This window comes from Phocoena phocoena, chromosome 20, assembly GCF_963924675.1.
Source record: "Phocoena phocoena chromosome 20, mPhoPho1.1, whole genome shotgun sequence".
NCBI lineage: Eukaryota > Metazoa > Chordata > Mammalia > Artiodactyla > Phocoenidae > Phocoena > Phocoena phocoena.
The window spans coordinates 11,681,033-11,702,401 of NC_089238.1; the positions used below are offsets into that span (position 1 = coordinate 11,681,033).

The 21,369-nt window shown below is 47.2% G+C and overlaps 1 protein-coding gene across 1 annotated transcript; it reads right to left on the reverse strand.

Moving 5' to 3' along the window:
• Nucleotides 1-2,084: 2,084 nt before the first annotated feature.
• Nucleotides 2,085-13,605, reverse strand: LOC136140230 (carcinoembryonic antigen-related cell adhesion molecule 7-like). The gene is given in 8 exon segments (XM_065898310.1): nucleotides 2,085-2,137; nucleotides 2,140-2,203; nucleotides 3,429-3,451; nucleotides 3,595-3,647; nucleotides 4,393-4,555; nucleotides 8,220-8,495; nucleotides 12,255-12,614; nucleotides 13,542-13,605. Coding segments are annotated over 8 exon segments (1,056 nt in total).
• Between the last annotated feature and the right edge of the window lie 7,764 nt (nucleotides 13,606-21,369).

The window sequence follows — 21,369 nt, forward strand, 5'->3', positions numbered from 1 at the left end:
GGAGCCATCTGCGTGGGAAGTGTGATTTGTCCCTAGTAAAGAGGCCAGGAGATCTTCTACTCATGAAATCATCTTCTGTCCCAGAGGAAGACAGGCAGTTTCTCCCAGGCAGGTTGGAGCTGTGGCTTGTTGCTCCAGATAGACTCACTTTGTTAGCAGGTGGGCAAATGAATTGAGCGAATTCTCTGATCGCTAGATCAGATACCATGTGGACTTAGAAATAGGCTCACGCTGACTCTCTATTAAGCAATTTCTGTTTCTTCTGCCTGTAAAGAAAACATTGTAGAAAATAGTACCAACTTTGAGGCAGCATGTTGATGCCTGATGTATAATTTTTATTACAAATATAGAGCAAATTTTACAAATAATTCAGAAGCGGCCTTAGCCAGGCAAAATTAAATTACACAGAATAGTGTGGATGAGGAGAGGTATATACAGTCTGTGTCAGGGTTAAAAAACCCTGAAAGAGGTACCTGAGTACAGAGAACTCCCAACCAACCCTCTTTGAGGGGGCCAGTTCCACACAGCATTAGATCAAGTAATGAATATGGAATAAAACCTTTCTCTCAACAGCCTCAAGGAGGTTCCATCCATGCAGAAGGAGGCTGGGTGGGAAGTAGACGTGCCTCTCCTTCTCCTGCCCGTCCTTTTTATGCTGACACATTGGGTCTCATAGACCCCATGGGAGAAAACAAATTTCAGAGGCTTTCACGAAGCCCAGAGCTGAGCTATGATCCTCCCCTTGCGTCCTAAGGAGCAACGTCACCAGTGCAGCTTTCTAGGTTGTAAACGAGGCCAGCTGCGTGGGTGGTCGTGTCCCCTGCAGGTGCTCCTGCTTCTCAAGAACCAAACACACCTTAGCAGAGGCCAGGGTTTCCTGAGAAGGTGAGTGGGGCAGATGGAACGTGCACAGGCAGAAACGCGGAATAGAATGGTGCTGATGGTTGGTCTGAGGTGCCTAGAAACTGAGCGAGATCCCTTTCTGGCCACGAATGTAAAAAGCTGCTTCTTCTTATTTTCTATGTGGAGCCCCTGACATAAAAAGCTTGAGGAGCTCCTGGCCAGAGGGACTTGAGGGGTTTTGGTGGCGTCTTTCACCTAACGCAGTCAGATTGGCTTACATAGCAAATTAAGAAAACAACCCCTTTCACATAGAAAGGAGTTACAACAATTAAAATTGCAGAATGTCTCAGAAGGAAGGGGAAAAACTCAGTACCACAAACTGTGCATTCTTTAGCAATTATTTAGATCATCTCTGAAGGGTAGCTTTCTGATTCCTTTCCCAAATCCCAGCAGATTGTCTCTGTTAAGAGCTGATTGTCCTCTAAAGCGATAATCCCTCCATCTCTGAGCATTGCCTTTAATGAAGTCCATAAAGTTATTAAAACAGTATGTGCATTTTTTGCAATTTCCATTAGGATTCACTTATGGACTTTGAGAAGTTGTTTTCTAGTTGCTTCTAGTAGGTTCTCTGAAGACAGGCTTTCAAAGGTTTAGGTGGTATTCTAGCTAAGTAGTAAGTTGTTTAGCCCTGGTCCTGCAGGTAGACAACCCTGAAAGTGGACAAAGGTATAGAATTTCCCAGTTCAGAATTGGTTATGTATGTGTTTTCCTGTGAATGGTGGGTTCACACCGGGCTTCAGAGAGCAGGAGAAGTTTTTCCTTTTCCTTTCCTTTTCTGGCACATGCATTTCAGTGGATCAAGGACATAATTTTCCAGGTTATGGCAAATTCAAATTAAACTCCAGTATGAAAGGACTGGGGTGGGAAGGAATGAGCAAGTTTGAAACCAGTTTAGGTCAGGAAATGGGGAGGCATGGAGGTTCTGGCAACTCTCTCCCCAGGTCTGCTTTGCCAAAGTTCAATGACAAGGAAGGTTGGGTTTCCTACAGACCTCCTCCTGGATGTACCTTTTCATCTACTGACACTGAAGGAAGGGACTGTGACCAGGCAGCCTGGAGGAGCCTCATTAGGGATGAAAGGGGGGGAAAGACACTATTCGCATTTTCCCCGGAGGGCAAAGGGATCTCCTAGGGATGGGGACGAGAAGCTTGGAATAAGTGCAGTGAGCAGGACTGGTTGCATTACTTATTTTTCACTTCTGAATAAACTGTTTCTGTGGCTATTGGGGATGGGAGGCTGAAGTTGGTTTCTCTGATTCCTGGGCATTGAAGTTCGGGGCAGAATACGCAACTTCGTCAATCTGAAAGGAATGAACAGCAGTCAGTTAAATCCGTGTCGTAGGCCAGGCCCTCACCTTGTCCAGTGTGAGTCAGCACCACATGCTTTCACCACTTTGAAACTTTTAGTTCAGAGAAGGGCTTTTATTACCCATTTTCTCTGGTTACTAACATCCTGTTGAATGTTCATTAGGAGAGATAGATTATGGAATGCTACAATGGAATATGATGATACAGCAATGAGAATAACTTAAGCACAAGGGCATACAACAATATGAATGAATCTCACAAAACAATTTTGAATCAAAGAAGCCAGACACATGTATACACTGTATTTTTCATTTATATAAGTGCATAATCAGGTAAAACTAACCTAATGCACTGGAAATAAGGATAGTCACTACCCTTTGGAGGGAAGTAACTGGAGCGTTTTGTGTGTGTGTTTGTTGGGGGGGTTGATTTTTTTTAAATGATTTGGGTGCTGTTTACATAGGTATGTAGAAACTTAAACATTGTTAAAATATACTTATGATTGAAGCATTTTTCAATATAAATGTATATTCTATTGAAGGTTAAGATGAGAAAAATTCAGTACAATTATCAGAAAGTAAAGGAACTAAGACCTCAGATCTATTAGATTGGAAATTATCATTTGATGGTAAGAGCAGGGTCAGATTGGAGGCAGAAGAGGGAGAATCATCTAGTGCCTTCCTTGAGCTGGGCATTGTATCAGGTGCTTTACCTTTGTTATGTCATTTAATGCAGAACTAACGTATTGCCTCAGAACGTGGTGTTCCTAAGCTGTTGTGCTTCTAGCTGAAGGAGGTGGCAGGTGGTGAGAGGGTGGAGTGGGGGGGTGGCCCATGATTAAGACTTAAGGAATTCGCTTCCCTCAGTCTGCGGTCCAGACCCCAGGGCATGAGACCAAGGAGGGGTGGGGAGAGGCCTCAGTGCACTTCTGAAGATTTCTTCCAGTTCACAAGGCCCGAGTTTTGCCCAGGTGTGTGTCTCAGCAGCAGCAGGCTCCAGCGGCAAGGAGGGGCATTGAGGCCCACAGTACCCAGAGCACCAAAGGCAGGGAAAGTCTCACCAAAGGAGATGCCCGCATCCGTAATAGAGGCAGGAGGGGGAAGGAGGTAGGATGAGGAAAAGGCTCCTGTAAACATGTCCATCTCATGGCCTGCTTGGCTTGCCTGGCCTAGGAGGGGCGAGTGTCTCTCCCCCAGCTGTGTCTCAGGGGAATCTTACATGGCTAGGAAGGGCGTGAGGACCTATGCCAGTTTAAGCTTGGGAAACGGAGATCCCCTCTAATAATTCAGAAGGTAGGGATTCACTTGGAAATCCGGGATTCCCTGGTAGGGCAGGGTATATAGTAGAACATACGAGCTCTCACTAGGTGAGCAGGTTTACTTACTCTGGTTGTGGTCTGAGGATTTGTGCTCTGTGAGATCGCGCTGGTCACTTGCCCTAAATAAATATCAGACACTGTGACTGCTATTCCCAGGCACAGGACCTTTGCTCCTTGAATTAGGAAGGACCCTGTCAGCATGACTCCTTGGGGCTCCTCAGTGTTCCTTTATACCTTGGTTGGCCCTCTTTCCTCTGAGGACCTCCTCCTTCAATCTACCCATCATCCCTTCTGGTGTTTCCTCCTCTCCTTCTTACTGGCTGTTCACATTTGGGGCCATTCATGCCAACTGCTTCTGAGCTTATTTCTACCCTGACACCTTTCCCCTTTTGTAGGTAGATGCTGTTTCTTTGTCACTTTATTTATTGCCCAGGAGGCCTCTGGTTGTTTCTGCTTTTCTTAGGTTCTCGTCCTGTCCTGTCCCTCCCTCCTCCTGCTACTGTTGTCGACAGAGCGCAGGACCCCCTTCCTCCTGCTTCTTTCATTTCCTCATTAGTTTTCCTTCTTGGACATTGGCTTCCCTGACTGGGGACAGAGGAACATAATTGGTTCTGCCCCCTCTAAACCAGGTGGGGATGGGAATAACTATGTCCAAGAGAGAGTAGGGCACAGGAAGCGTGAAGACCAGGGAAGAAGAGACCCATTAGAATTAGTGCCAAGAAGCAGGGCTTTAGGAAGCATGAGGAGCAGATCCAGGCCAGAGACAGAGATGAAGTCTCCTTCCCTCTCCCGAGCATGACGATTAGCCTCAGAGAAAGCAGAACAAGAGGAAAGGCATCATACCCTTCAGTCTATCTCATATACAGGAAATACACCAGGGGTGCAATCAGAGCTACGCCAGCCAGGGGTGCAATCAGAGCTACGCCAGCCAGGGGTGCAATCAGAGCTACGCCAGCCAGGACTCCAGTCACGATGCCGGCAATAGCACCACCTGAGAGGCCAGAAAAACTTCCTTGTGTTGAATCATCTGTCATGGAAAGAAAAATGAAGAGTCAATGAAGGTGACATTATTTTACAGTGGAGGGTGCTCTGGGAAATAACTCTCAATATGAAATAGTCTCGACTTGTTCCTTCAAGGAATAAAATTTCTGTGGAAGGTTGCTGTGAGGTGACTAGCCAACTATATTTTTGTAATCTTTTTCTCTCTGACTGTATTTCTAGGTTGGTGGTTGGACATGCCTCAATTCCAGTGTGGCCTTTCTGCACTCAGATATTTTTGAAGGCTTTGGAAATGGAAGAAGCACTGATGGTTATTTTCCTATGTTATAGCTTCCCATCTTTTCATGAGTACATCTTTCTCTGGGTGTGGCCCAGGTGTGGCCACCATGAATATGTGCCTGTTAGGTGTCTTGGTGGGGATTTATTGGTGGAAGGCCCTTTGAATTCACTGCCCCTCTGCACAGAGACCACCCTTCACACAGGTTCCCAGCAGGAATATGAAATCAATCCCAGTTCTGCGAGAAATGAATTTTTTGTGTTGGGTGACTTTAGTTCAAGGACTCCTCACCAGATTTGCAGACACTCTCTTAGAACTGCACTGCAGCCTAAAACTTCCTCCTTCCCTTTCTCCTTCCTAGGGATCCAATATGCATCATGGTCTGAGGACCCTCCCAGGCTCTTCCCACTCCTGCCCCACTTTCCTTCACAGGCATTTTTCCCAATGAATCCCATCTGGGATGCATCTCACAGGATGAAAACTAACATACTAGATGTGAAACTTTGCACTCAACTCCTTTTTTTCTCTCTTCCATATGTACTCAGTAACATGTTCCTATGGGTCTTTTGTGTTATGCCTTCCTTCCCCAAATATATAATACCTTTTGCCTCTTTGTTTTTTGGGTTTTTTTTTGCGGTACGCGGGCCTCTCACCGTTGTGGCCTCTCCCGCTGCGGAGCACAGGCTCCAGACGCACAGGCTCAGCGGCCATGGCTCACAGACCTAGCTGCTCCATGGCATGTGGGATCCTCCCGGACCGGGGCACGAACCCACGTCCCCTGCATCGGCAGGTGGACTCTCAACCACTGCGCCACCAGGGAAGCCCTCTTTGTTCTTTTTTATTTCAGTTTTCCTCACCATTCAACTCAAAACTGAAAATTAATGCTAATGTTAGCTATTGTTATGATGTACTTACTATGTGCCAGATTCTGTGCTATATATAATATTTCCCATATATCTCATTTAATTCATATAATAACCCTGTCAGATAAACATTATTTCCATTTTACAGATGGAAAATCTGAGGCTTCCAGTAGTGAAAAACCCAAAGTCATATGGCTAATAAGAGGTGGATCTAGAGTTAGGTAGTTCTTGAATCGGAGTACCCGATTTCACATAACCTACTGATAATAGTAGTAATTATAGCAGCTAACATTTTTGGAAAAATTTTCCTTTGTGTGTATTTTGCTGTGGGTTTAATTGAATATTACATTAAATCTGAAACAAAACCATGAAGCAGGTACTTTTACTGCAATTTTCAGCTGAGGAATCTGAGGCTCAGAGAAGTCAAGAATCCTGTGCAAGAATTTCTAATTGTAAATGCTTACATTAAAAAAGTAGATCTCAAGTCAGCAACCTAAATTTACAACTTAAGGGACACGAAAAACAAAACAAGGGAAAAAAAAAACATACCAAAGCTAGCAGAATGAAGGAAACAATAGCAATTAGAATGGAGATAAATAAATTAGAGAATGGAAAAACAGTAGAGAGAATCAATAAAACCAATATTTGGTTCTTCAAAAATATTAACAAAATTGACAAATTTTTAATTAGGTTGACTAAGAAAAGAAGATTCAAATTACTAAAATCAGAAATGAATGTGGGAACATTACTACCAATTCTACAGAATATGAGTACTATGAATAATCATTTGGCAACAAATTGGATAACTTCTACAAAATGGACAAATTCCTAGAAACCTGAAAGCTGCCAAGATGAAATCACAAAGAAATAGAGACTATGAATAGACATAAAGTAAGGAGGTTAAACCAATAAAAAACACTTGACAAAAATCCACTAACCTTTCATGATGAAAACACTCAAACTAGGAAAAGAAGGAAACCACCTCAACATAATAAAGGACATATATAAAAAACCCACAGCTAACATCATCCTGAATGGTGAAAGATTGAAAGTTCTTCCTCTAAGGTCAGGAACAAGACAACAATGCCTGTTTTTTCCACTTTTTTTCAAAATAGTATTGGATGTATTAGCCAGAGCAATTAGGCAAGAAAAAGAAATAAAGGACATCCAAATTGGAAAAGAAGAGTAAAATTATCTCTGTTTGCAGATAACATGACCTTATATGTAGAAAACCATAAAGATCCCCAAGAAAACTGTTAGAACTAATAAACAAATTAATCAAAGCTGGAGAATACTAAATCAACATGTAAAAATCAGTTGTTTCAGGACTTCCCTGGTGGCGCAGTGGTTAAGAATCCTTCTGCCAATGCAGGGGACATGGGTTCAATCCCTGGTCCGGGAAGATCCCACATGCTGCAGAGCAACTAAGCCCATGCACCACAACTACTCATCCTGTGCTTTAGAGCCCGCAAGCCACAACTACTGTGCCTGCGTGCCACAACTACTGAAGCCCACGCACATAGAGCCCGTGCTCCGCAACAAGAGAAGCCACTGCAATGAGAAGCCCGTGCACCACAATGAAGACTAGCCCCTGCTCGCCACAACTAGAGAAAGCCCACGCACAGCAACGAAGGCCCAATGCAGCCAAAACCAAAAATAACTAAATAAATACTATTTAAAAAATCAGTTGTTTCTATACACAAACAATGAAACATTCAAAAAGGAAATTAAGAAAATTTTATTTACAATACTATCAAAAATAATGAAATATTCAGGAATTAACCAGGGATGTGAAAGACTTATACACTGAGAAACTATAAATAAACACTGCTGAAAGAAATTAAAGAAGACATAAATAAATGGAAAGACATTCCATGTCCATGGATTGGAAGACTTAACATGGTTAAGATGACAGTACTACCCAAAGTGATCTAAGATTCATCACAATCCCTATCAAAATTCCCCAATGACTTTTTTTTTTTTTTTGCTGAAATAGAAAATCAGCCCTAAAATTCATATGGCATTTCAGGAGACCCCTAAAAGCCAAAAAAATCTGGAAAAAGAAGAACAGAGTTGGAGGACTCGCATTTCCTGATTTCAAAATTTGTTACAAAGCTACAGTAATCAAAAGTGTGGTATTACGGGGCTTCCCTGGTGGCGCAGTGGTTGAGAGTCCGCCTGCAGATGCAGGGGACGCGGGTTTGTGCCCCGGTCCAGGAAGATTCCACATGCCGCGGAGCGACTGGGCCCATGAGCCATGGCCGCTGAGCCTGTGCGTCTGGAGCCTGTGCTCCGCAACAGGAGAGGCCACAACAGTGAGAGGCCCGTGTACCGCAAAACAGTGAGAGACCCCTGTCAGCCACTGTTGCCTCCTAGACTTGGCTCAAGGCTGGGCCTGCCCAGATTTGCCTGGGACAGGAAGTCATGGCCAGCCTGATATCCAGAGGTGAGAGTCCATGTACCTGGACCTGAGAGGGATGGGTGTGGTCTGGCCTCCAGCAGTGGAGATTCAGTCGGGCTGCCTGGGGCACATAGGAACAGAGGCTACTCACAGATGACATTCAGGGTGAATGGGTCACTGCGGCTGACACTCACTGGGTTCCGAGTTTCACACATATAGGGTCCTGTGTCATTCCTCGTGACATGGAATAAAGTGAGAGTCCTGTTGTCCTCAGACAGTTCCAGCCTGGTGCTGTTGGGGAGGCTCCGATTGTTGACCCACCACTTGTGGGAGGTGTTCTGAGTCTCAGTCCCACATGTTAACACTACAGTGTCCTGCTCCATGGGGTTGCAGTTGTTGCTGGTGATGACTGGGGTGGGCAACACCGCTGTGAAGACAACAGAGAGAACATTGCCCATTTTATACCTTGATTCCTCCAATAGCATCTTCAGTCAGAGTTGGCATTTCTCACCTCTGAGCCAAACTGAGTCCTTAAAGAATAAGGCAGGTCTTTGTATCACAAGACAAATGCATGAACATCTGAACTCAGAGAGTATAAGGCCACCTGCCTTATGTCTGAGAGAAAGCACGGACTTCCTCAAGTGTCTGTCATGTATCAAGGTTTGATAGCAGTAACAGGCCTGGAAATTAGAGACCCCTTGCTCCCTCATTTAGTTTTTTGTTTGTTTGTTTGTTTTCGTGGTACGCGGGCCCCTCACGGTTGTGGTCTCTCCCGTTGCAGAGCACAGGCTCCGGATGCGCAGGCTCAGCGGCCACGGCTCACGGGCCCAGCCGCTCTGCGGCATGTGGGATCTTCCCGGACCGGGGCACGAACCCAGGTACCCTGCATCGGCAGGCAGACTCTCAACCACTGTGCCACCAGGGAAGCCCCCTCATTTAGTATTTTACTGACCAGGTGACTACCTGACTGACCTTGGGGTGTTCACCTGGAACATGCAGGTCCTGAGACCCTTCAAGCTGCACAGACCTACATTGCCTGGCGGAGATGTGTTTTCACTGAGTCCTCGATTTCCAAGGTTCCCTAGAGATAGGTAATGATGGGCCATCCCATAGTCCTTAAACCCCAAGAAGACTGGGCAACATGGCCTGGAACTGGGTGTTTGAGCAGAAATAACACATGGGACGACCCAGAGCAAGCCTGGTGGTCAGTCCAGTATTCAGGCTGCAGGGCCATGAGGTGGGGCAGTTCTGCCCAGGTGTTAAAGGTGATTGACAAGACAGTGACCCCATAAAGGCTAGGCAAGTCCAAAGAATGATTAGAAAAGAGTGAGGGGGAGGGACTTCCCTGGTGGTCCAGTGGGTAAGACTCTGCGCTCCCAATGCAGAGGGCCCGGCTTCGATCCCTGGTCGGGGAACTAGATCCTGCATGTATGCCCCAACTAAGAGTTCGCATGCCGCAACTAAGAAGCCCGCCTGCCACAACTTAAGATCCTGCATGCCACAGCTAAGACCCAGCCAAAATAAATAAATAAATATTAAAAAAAAAAGAAAAAAGAGTGAGGGGGACATGCTGGCTGGCTTTGGCAGCAGAACCAACGTCTCTGCCCTTAGTCTTGGACAGAATTGATCGGGGAGAGGTCTGAGTCTGTTTTATAAAGAGAGGAATGATTTAAATTAGTAGAAACGTTCTGTGTTATGTTAATAACTTTAGGAGAAGAGGTCCCTGTCACCAATTTCTGTGGACAGTCAGGCAAATGGGGAGGAGGCCCACCACTGGCGTGTGGCATGTTTTCTTTTCTTTTCTTTCTACCTCAGGAAACACAGCTAGAGCTGGATCAAATTTGTCTGAGTTGGGCCAAGTCTAAGTGAAAGGACAGTGGCTTGGGCACCTCATCGTCGGAGAGCCCTATGATACAGGTGCCACGATGAGGACACACGGGCAATGAAACAGTCAGTAAAGCAGTCAGATGGCACAGGGTCTGTCAGCCCCACCCTGGGAAGGTCTTGGGAACCACTGAGAGGAATGGGAGGCTCACAGAAGGACAAGAATGTGAGTCACAAATCAAAGAGGTGAAGTGAGCCACTGGGGACTGCAGACCTGTCTTTCTGCCTTTGACTTCCTGGTTGAGTCATGTAGGGCTTAGATTCACCACCTGTTACGTGGTATGTTCCACTTGTTGGCATCATGGAGGGAAAGAGCCCTGGACCAGGGCAAAGTGGGAGCTCATTCTCCTGGTGACCTGGGGAAACTGGCTCGTGTTGGAGCCTCACAGAGGCTGCTGCTCCCACTGATTTCTGTGTCTTTACTGTTGCCCGGGAGGGTGGGTCTGGCCACAGGTGTTAGCAGGACGGGAACAGGGCAGTCAGCCATTTGCGGGAGTATCTGTGGAAGGCTTAAGCGTAGGGGAGCTGTGCAGAGCAGGGCCAGTCCCGGCTGGAAAGAAGGAGGAGGAAGATGCGAGACATGGAAGCAGCAGAGAGAGCAAAAAATATCCATTTACAAGTGACTTCAAAGTGGGGGTTACAAGTGCCGTCAAAGATCAAAGATCCAAAAGCCCTACTGCTGCCCAGAGGCAGGACCCCTACAGCCCTGGAAAACCCTCCCATGGCCGAGCAGCCCCACAGTCACCGTGAGACCTGGCTCCCAACGTGCTTTAGGGGCGGGTGGTCAGAGAATGGAACATGGGTCCCATCCCTGGAGAGACAGGCAGTAGGTGTGGCCAGTACCTCCTAGGATTCTGCATCCAGATTCCAGTGCCTGAAGAGATTATATAGGTCATTCACTCATTCTTATACCTTCCATCCTTCCTTCATCAAAGAAAAATTGAGAGGTTACCTGTTGGGCCCTATGCTGCTTGCAGGTGTAGGTCGGAGAGTGAGGAAACCACGTCCTTCCCATGTTATTCCAGCGGGAGTGACACCCAGCACATTAGGAAACAAATAAATAAATGATTTCTCATCCAGTGCAAGGAGCTTGTGCATTGGCTACCTGAAGAGGGAAGGCCTGGACATTCCTGTCACTGACTATGATCATTGTGGCAGGTCATTTAGTTCTAGAGTAAACAGGATTCATTTTCCATTTCCTTTCACTTTCCATGCCAGAGTCTCCCTCTGAGCTGGTGATGCCCAAGAAGAAAGGATCTGAACCAACAGCTGGCTTCTGGGTCCAAAGATGCACAACAAGGCCCCCGGGATGGAGGAGAGGACGGGGCTGTTATCTTGGCATGACTCTGATTGGCCAGTCATGGTCTGTGTGACTGTGATTCAGTGAGTGTAATCCCCTTTAACTCAGTTTCTCCTCATTAAAATAGAAAAAATGGTAAATTGTCTCAGGATTGCCATGTTGCCTGTGTATTAACCTTAAATCATTAATAATTAACTGACCTAAAGCTGAGCATAGAGGAGCTGACCATAAAAACTGCATCTATTATTAGTTGCATCCACAGGAGAGGGCTCCCTGGGCTGTGCCCGGTGGTCAAGGAGCTGCCAGGAGCATCTTCTGTCCTCTGTTCCTCCCTAAGGATGCTGACCTTCCTCTGGAGTCTCCTTAGTCCCCCAGGTGGTCGGCTAATAACCTGTCTTGCTCTCCAGGCTGAGTCTCAGGTGAAGGCCCAGACTCCACCCCTGCCCAAATGTGGCTCTTGGGGCTGAGCCCTGGCTGGTGACCAGCTCTGAAGCCTTGGGACTCAGGCAGCTGGGAAGTCACTGCTCCCAGTCAACCCCGTCCAGGAGGATAAAGCCCAACAGTGGCAAATGTTCTCCGGGGTTGTTGGAGGCGGGAGCTGAGGAGCTGGGCAGGGGCTTCCCGGCGCTGAGCTTCTCTGTGGGGGTCCCAGGGGGCCCTCAGGCCAGGCCCATACTGAGTCCTACAGGGTCTTCCTCAGCGTCATGGGCACAGGGAGGGGCCCAGGGGGTTGAACTGCGGCTGATCTTCCTCTGCTGTGTTGCTTCCATCAGCCTGGTCCTTCTTCCTGCACAGAATGTCTTCAGGGTCCGGATTCTGCGAAAGAATTCTGATCCTTTGAAGTTTGTCTCCACTGTGTGTGTGTCCTGCACTAAATGTTCAACCCCCAACCTGGGATGTGATACAGAGGGGGATGGAGACACAGTCCAGGCCTGTCAGTCCTCTGTGTGGGAATAGAATTCACCCCACCCCACACCCAGAGGTCAGAGAGGAATCACTCACGGTATACGCGGAGCTGTGCAGCTAGGCTTTCAGTCTGTAAATCATTCTTTATCATGAACAGGGTGTAGTATCCTGTGTCGTGCTGGGTGACATTCTGGAACAGCAGGGACCCATTGGGGTATATTGTCTCTCGACCGCTGTGTGCAAGCCCAGTGGTGCTTGTACTGTCGTCTATTCTATGTGATGCAATTCGTTGGTTGTTCTCTACCCTTTCTCCTCTGTACCAGCTGTAGCCTAGAAGATCCCCTGTCACACTGTGGACAAGTAGAAGCACATCCGTGCCTTCTGCAGCATTGACGGGCACCGATTCAATGGTGGGTTTCACAGTGGTGAGCAGCTTCCAGAAGGTTATGAGTGGGACTAGGAGGGAAGAGAGAAATTAATATTCTGACCTATGTGTTGGGATGGAAAAATGGGGCCCTGGGTCCTGAGCAGGGCTCTTCATCCCTCAGCCTTGGTGTGTGTTTTTGTAGTGCGTGTGTGTGTGTGTGTGTGTGTGTGTCTGTGTGTGCATGTGTGTTTGCTACTGGCTCAGGGTCAGCAGCATGACCCCCATTACTTCAGCCCCTCTGAGCTTGTTATTTCCTCTGTTTCCCCAGGTGTCTTCCTGGCTCACTCCCTTGCTGCCCTCACACGCTTGTTCACACTCAGGGGCCTGTTGGGAGCTGCCCTCCCTGACACCTGCTCTGAAGACCCTCCGTCTTCACTTTTGACCTTTCCCTGCTCCGTTTCCTTCATGACACTTGTCAGCACCTGACAGCACATTCTAGATCTCTTTGCTTGTCTGTCTTCCTCCCCATAGAGTGTGAGCTCTGGGACGGCCGGGACTTGTCTGATCCTGGTTGTAACCCAGGGCCTGGACCAGGCTCCAAATACCAGGTGAGGAAGGAATGAGTGTTCCCAGGGCCTCCACCGCCTGGTGTTTATTTGTCAATTTCTAAGGGTGGTGGGTAAGGACAGTGTTTAGCTTCCTGGTTGCGTTTTTTTCTGGATTGACACCCTGACATAAATTGTTATTGTCACCACTTTTGAAAAATTACTGCTCAGTGATGAATAATTTGGAAAATGTACAGTAATTGAGGTTTTCCTGCCCCTCACCAATTCCAGTTCATTGAGATTTTCCTGTTGCTCAGTCCCTCCCTCCACCCTCCCCTGCTCCCATGTCCTCTTCCCTCAGGTCCAAACAGAAGCCCTCTGTCCACTCTTAGAGCCCTGTCTCCCCCAGAGACCTCAGCCTGTCTTTGTTCTCCCACCCCTGCCCACACCCTGAAAATTGTCCCCTCTCACCTGCCAGCAGGAGCCCGTTCCAGGGGATGCACCCTCTGCGGGCATGGGCTAAGGGGGGCTTCATGGTGTCTGCTGTCTGCTGTGTCCCTCGCTCTGTGAGAAGAGCTTCAGCTCCCGAAACGCTCACGAGCACTGCTGTCTGATGTGTGAGCTCTGCTGTTCTTCCTCCCTCTGTGCTGGGCCTCCTGCTGGGGCAGGAGCACTTCGCTGGGTCACGTGGGCCAGGGGCTGGGTCTCTGCCCAGGGCCCTCCCTCTCCCTCTCCCTCCTCTCTAATTTCTGCCTGGCTTCTCTCTTCCTCCATCTTCCCTTTCTGTTTACAATTCATTTCCCTGTGAACCGCTGCTCTTTCTGCCTTTTTCAGCTTGACTCCTCAGCCTAGAAACACACACACACTATTTGCCATTGGTTGGGGGGAGCACAACCCTGGGGCTCAATGTCCTGGGCATTCCCCACAGTTTGCAGTTGGGGTGCACAGTCAGCCTCTGCCCCACAGCCTCCCCTTCCCCTTCTGGGTTTTCCCTTTAGAGCAGGAGCCCTGCAGCTACATCTCATACCCTTGTCACAGGAATGTCACCCACATTGTGCATATGGGAATCACTGTGGAACTTTATAAAGACTGTGAATGCACAGATGACCCCTTAGAAATGCTGTTTCAGCAGCTGCCCAGGTGACATGTATGCCCAGCCAGGCTGAGACCCCATAATGTGGGCTGGGGTAGACTCTTCCCCTCTCTTGTGCACACAGACACAGAGGGTCTGCAGATCCTATTAAAGCACAGAGTCTGCCTCAGCAGGTGTTGGGTGGACCTGAGAGTCTGCATCGAACTAGCTCTCAGGTGATGCTGATCATACTGGCTGTGGAGCACAGTTTCAGTAGCACCACACAGACACCTAGAGGTCCCCAAACCAGGATATTATTTCCCTTTGTGACACGGAGGGTCTTTCCAATGTTCTCAAATGCTCTGAGAAGGTTTCCTTCTGTTCCTGCCAGAAGGCTCCAGGAAAGGATTGAGGGGCTGGAAAGGGTGCAAAGTGAGTGATGTCTGGTGAGAGGGACGCTCCTTCTCTCTCCATGGGGGTCTAGCTGGGCCACAGCTTCCTGGGACACACACTGATGACCTGAAGGAATAGTAGTTCCTAAAGGTGTGAAGTGGGCCAACTCCTGGCTGGATGGAGGAGCTGTCCATTGTGGGGAGCTTGGAGAGCTGTGGCCTAAGGTGACACTGGTGAGGGTCCTATTCTGCGGGGCTGAGGGAGGTCTGTAGCCCTTGGGGAGGCTCTAGCCTGTGGAATAACTCTGCCGCTCTCTGGTGGACAAGGAGGGAAGTGCAGCAGTCACCGTGCCACGCTGCTCTGCATGTTTATTCAACACCATGAACTTTTTACATGGGTTACATATCACGTTAATGCTGCATCATGTCCCAGCTCTGTGAGTCACAGTCTCTGTTGCTGCAAGAACTCCAGCCCCGTTCCTTAATGAGATGTCACCAAGCTCAGATTTCCAGGAATGTAGATGAGTTTGTGTTTGTCTCCAGTAGGTTATACTGTGTGCATCCCTGGGAGACAGTAGTGAATGTGGCTGGAGCACTAGGTGATGGGTCTATGGGAAGAAGAGGCAGGAGCAGGGAACCAGGCTTGTCAGGAGGGGAAGGTCTGTGTCAGGGGAGCAGAGGGGGAAAGGATGGACAGTCAACTTCCCCTCTCGCTCCTGGGGCCTGGGTCAGGTGAGAAGGGAGCTGGTTCCCTCTTGTTCATCAAGAGCTGGGCCTCACGTGTGCCCTATGCCCATGGCTGAACTCTCAAGTGTTAAGTCCACTATTATCCAGTGTTGTCGCTGGCGCTCTCTGTACACATAGGCTATGAATGGAGAGGCCCCTGGTCTTGAGGTGGCTTCACACACACAGTCCCACCCAGGACCTCGGGGTAGCTCCCGCAGCGCCTGTGATCCTCTGCTTCTCCCTCCCCCATTCCTGGGGTTTCTCTCCTGTACCACCTTCTCCCTGGGACTCTGTGGACAGCCTCAGCCAGTGACCTCACCTGCTTCCGTTCTAGGCAGCTATCCCTGTGATCTCTGCCCCCTCACAATCTCTGGGCCTCACTAGTCTCTCTCATTTTCTCTGACCCCTGATCCCTGTGAGGAAAGGGGGTTGAAGCTGAGATTGGTACTGTCCAGGTTCTACACTTTTTGGACAGCTTGAAAGCCAGGAACCCTGATGTGTCAGTGGAATCATTTTTGTGTCTCCCGGTGGAAGCATTCCTCCCTTTGGAACTAAGACCTCTAGGCCAGCAGAACATAAAGTCACGGGAACAGGAAGTGTAAATTTTGCTAGTGGATCATTAGAGGTAAGTGAGTGGCATCGCTTCCATTTCCACCTCTTGATTCCCGGACCTGAGAATCCTGGCTGTGGGAGAACAGCACCACATAGTGGACTCTGATTCTGAGCATATCCAGCCTCCTGGAGTACCTTCCCCTGGCCCTGCAAGGTATTGCCACCTAGCTGGTGCTGAAATTGTGTTTCCGAAAGACCACTCTACTCTTCTGTGAAGCCAGTTGTGTCAGGATGGTAAGACTAGTGAATTCCATGAGCACGGGCCCACTGCCGCATTTCATTTGCTGTGATCAGAAGCAATGCTGTGTGGAGAACCATGCTGGACGATAAGGCATTCTGTGAGTCCATGAATGGTAGCTTTGGCAGAAGCTTTTGCTTGCAGGGAAGGCAAATCTGTATCCAGAGTAACTGCCTATTCCAGTAAGAACAAAATGCTGTCCTTTCGTAACAGAGGTGCTTCACTATGATCAACCTGCCACCAGGTAGCTGGCTGATCGCCCTGGGGAATGGTGCCCTATCAGAAGCCCAGTTGGTCTCTGAGCTGACGGATTGGGCCCTCAGCAGTGGCTTGTAGCCAGGTTGGCCTTGGTGACTGGAAGTCTGTGTTGCTGAGCCCATGTATGACCTCCATCCCTGCCGCCGTGGCCACTTTGTTCATAAGCCCACCAGGTGAAGGCAGGGGTGGCTGGGGAAAGAGGCTGACTGGTGTCCACAGAATGGGTCATTCTATCCACTTGATTATTTAAATCTTCTTCTGCCGAAGTGAATGGTGAGTATTCAGAGAGATTTATCCACATATTTCTTCCCCAGACCTCCTTGTCACCAATTTTCCAATCATGTTCTTACCAAATCCCTGACCATCCAGCCAAACCATTGGCCATAGCCCATGAATCAGTATATAATCACACGTCTGGCCGCTTCTCCTTCCAAGCAAAATGAACAATCAGGTGCACTGCCTGAAGTTCTGCCCACCGAGACAATTTCCCTTCACTCTGACCTTCAGGGAAGTTTCAGAAAGGGGCTATAGTGCTGCAATTTCCCCTTTCACGTGGTGCCTGCATATCAAGTAGAACTGTCTGTAAACTAGGCCTAGAGTCGTTGCTACTTCTTGCTCTCTTAGTCCAATCAGCATGATGTCATCAAGGACCAGAGTGATGTCTTATGAAAGGAGAAGGCTACCATGATCCCTGTGCACTAAATTATGACACAGGGCTGGAGAGATGATAAACCCCTGAGATAGGACAAGCATATAACAATCCACTGTGCCTTCTCCTTGACCCGTCTGTCTTCTGTACAGGCCAAATGGAGCTGAAAGAGGATACGGTGGAAATCACCTCCTCGTGATTCTGGTCACCAGTTCCACTGTGTGGGCCTTTTCCTCACAAGATTGCCAAGCCTTCCCCTCCTGCTTCAGATGCCAATCACAAGTCCAGGTTGTCACCTGTGCTTCTGACAGAGCGGCTACAGATGGGAGTGTCCAACAGCCCTCTCCTTGGGTTTGATTAATTTGCTAGAGCGGCTCACAGAACTCAGAAAAATATTTTACTTACCAGATTATGGGATTATTGTTAAAAGATGTAATTCAGGAACAGCCAGATGGAAGAGATGCATAGGACAAAGTATGGGGGGAAAGGCACAGAGCTTCCATGCTCTCTGAGTGTTCCACTCTCCCCAAATCTCCATGTGTTCACCGGTCTGGAAGCTCTCTGAACCCTGTCCTTTTTTTAGTGAGTGCTTTATTTTTTAAAAATTTAAATTATTTTAAATTGAGGTATAATTGACATATATTACTTTCAAGTGTACAACGTAATGATTTAATATTTGTATATACTGCAAAATGATCACCATAAGAGGTCTAGTTAACATCTGTCACCATACATAGTTACAGAATCTTATTCCTGTGATGAGAACTTTTAAGATCTACTCTCTTAGCAACTTTCAAATATGTAATACAGTATTACTAACTATAGTCACCCTGCTGTACATTACATCCCCATGGTTTATTTATTTTAAAATGGAATATATACCTTTTTTATTTTATTTTTATTTTTTGCGGTACGTGGGCCTCTCACTGTTGCGGCCTCTCCCGTTGCGGAGCACAGGCTCCGGACGCGCAGGCTCAGCGGCCATGGCTCACAGGCCCAGCCGCTCCGCGGCATGTGGGATCTTCCCCGACCGGGACACGAACCCGTGTCCCCTGCATCGGCAGGCGGACTCTCAACCACTGCGCCACCAGGGAAGCCCAAACCCGAATATATACCTTTTGACTCCATTCACCCATTTCACACACACCCGACTCCTCATCTCTGGCAACCACCAATCTGTCCTCTGTTTTTGAGCTTGAGGTTTTTTGATTTGTTTTAAATTCCACATATAAGTGAGATTATACAGCATTCGTCTTTCTCTGACATTTCACTTAACATAATCTCCTCAAGGTCCATACATGTTTGTAGTAAATGGCAAGATTTCATGTTTTTAATGGCTGAGTAATATTCCGTTATATATATGTACACCACATTATCTTCATCCATTCACCCGTCGATGGACACTTAGGTTCGTTTCATATCTTGACTAATGTAAATAATGCTGCAATAACATGAGGGTTCATAAATCTTTTCAAGTTAGTGTTTTCATTTTCTTCAGATAAATTCCCAGAAGTGGAATTGCTAGGTCATAGGGTAGTTCTATTTCTAACTTTTTGAGTAACCTCCATTCTGTCTTCCCTAGTGGCTGCACCAATTTACGTTCTCACCAACAGTGCACAAGGGTTTCCTTTTCTCCACACCCTCACCAACACTCGTTATTTCTTGTCTCTTGGATAACAGCCATTCTAACAGCTGTGAGGTAATAGCTCATGCGGTTTTGATCTGCATTTCCGTGTTGATTAGTGGTGTTGAGCACTGTTTCCTGTACCTGTTGGCCATCTGTATGTCTTCTTTGGAAAAATGCTTACTCAGATCCTCTGCCCATGTTTTAATCAGATCGTTTGGTTATGTGCTATTGAGTTGTATCAGTTCTTTAAACATTTGGGGTATTTACCCCTTATCAGATATATGATCTGCAAATCTTATCTCCCATTCAGTAGGTTGCCTTTTCATTTTGTTGATGGTTTGTTTCCTGTACTGTGCAGAAGCCTTTTAGTTTGATGTAGTCCTACTTGTCGATTTTTGCTTGTCTTGCCTTTGCTTGTGGTGTCAAATCCGAAAACTCATCACCAAGAGCAATGTCAAGGAACTTACTGCTTATGTTTGTCTTCTAGGATTTTTATGGTTTCAGGTCTTACATTCAAGTCTTTCATCCATTCTGAGTTAATTTTGCTTTATGGTATAAGATAGTCATCCAGTTTTACTCTTTTGCATGTGGCTGTCCAGTGGCAGGATGGGACGGAAAGTTCCGACCCTCTGATCACTCCTTTGGGTCCACTAGCCACCAGCCCTCATCTTTAGATGCAGTCCAGTAGAGTTCTCATTAACATAACAAAAGACACCTTCCGCTCTAAGCACTTAGGAAATTCCAAGGGTTTTAAGGAGCTCTGTGTCAGAAATGGGGATGAAGACCAAATGTCTGCTTCTTATCACAAAGCACAATATCACACCCTCCCTACATTCGTCAGTTCCTCGATGGCACCAATCCCTGCAGTCCCTCCAGGAACGTGGTATTGCTTTTGATTTATTTTCCTAGGTCGAGGCAGTTCTAGTGGCTTCCATTTGGCCTATCCCCCTCACTCCACAGGTCAGGGAACCAATGTGGGGATTCTTCCAGTTGCTGAATATATCTACTCCAATTATGCATTTCAAAACTGGGGAAATAACCACAAGATGAGTTCAGGGACCCAGTGGGCCCTTGTGAGATGGACTGGAGCTAAAACTCCATTGCTTGTCTGATTTCCATACGGTCCTTCTCTGACTGGTGGGCTACGGTGACATTTTGGGTCACCTGCAATTAGTGTCAGTTCAGAGCCTGTGTCCATCAATCCCCCCAAAACTGATTATGTCTTTTTCCCTGAGGTATAGTCACTCTGGTAAAAGGTCAAAAGTTACTTTGGGGAGGAAGTCTGGGAGAAATATTAACAGTAAAACAAAACAAAACAAAAAACAGGGCTTGCCCTGGTGGTGCAGTGGTTGAGAGTCCGCCTGCCGATGCAGGGGACACGGGTTCGTGTCCCGGTCGGGGAAGATCCCACGTGCCGCAGAGCGGCTGGGCCCGTGAGCCATGGCCACTGAGCCTGCACGTCCGGAGCCTGTGCTCCGCAATGGAAGAGGCCACAGCAGTGAGAGGCCCGCGTACCGCAAAAAAAAAAAAAAAAAAGAATCCGCCTGTCAATGCAGGGGACACGGGTTCGATCCCTGGTCTGGGAAGATCCCACACGCTGCGGAGCAGCTAAGCCTGTGCGCCACAACTACTGAAGACCTCGCGCCTAGAGCCTGTGCTCCACAACAAGAGAAGCCACCACAATGAGAAGCCCGTGCACCGCAACAAGGAGTAGCCGCCGCTCGCCACAACTAGAGAAAGCCCGTGTGCAGCAACGAAGACCCAATGCAGCCATAAATAAATAAATAAAATAAATTTATTAGAAAAGAAAATCATATATCTGTTAAGGGGTTAATGCCTAGAATATATAAAGAAACCCTACAATTCAACAACAACAACACTAAAAAAAACCCAAATTACCTGATCAAAACATGGTCAAAACACTTGAATAGGCATTTCTCCAAAGAGGATATACAAGTGGCCAACTAGCTTATGAAAAGATACTCAACATCACTGATCATTAGAGGAATGTAAATCAAAATAACAGTAGGATATTACCTCACATTCATTTTATAGTGGCCATCATGATGGCCACTATAAAATGCGTGCATGCACACACACACACACACACACACACACACACGCATGCAGAAAATAACCTGCGTTGGCAGGAATGTGAAGAAATTGGAAACTTTGAGCACTGTTGGTGGAAGCATAAAATAGTGAATCTGCTGTGGAAAACAGTATATGGAGTTTCTTTCAAAAGCAAGAAATAGATTTACCATATGATCCAGCAAACTCACTTCTGGTTTTATATCCCAAAGAACTGAAAGCAGGATTTTGAAGAGATATTTGCACATCCATATTCACTGCAGCATTCTTTACAATAGCCAAGGGATGGATGCAACCCAAATGTCCACAGACAGAGGAATGGAAAAAGAAAATGTGGTCTATACATACAATGGAGTATTATTCAGCCTTAGAAAAGAGGGTACTTCTGGACTTTATGCTAAGTGAAATAAGTCAGTCACAAAAAGACAGACACTGTGTGCTCCCCCGTATATGAGATATCTGAAGTAGTCAAATACATAGAAACAGAAAAAGAACAGTGGTTGCCTGTGGCTAGGGTGGGGAGGGAAAAAGTGAGGAGTTGTTAAAGTGTAGAATTTCAGTTCTGCTGATAAAAACGTGCCAGAGATCTGTTGCACAGCTAACAGCCTGCATATAACAGCCACTGAACTGTATA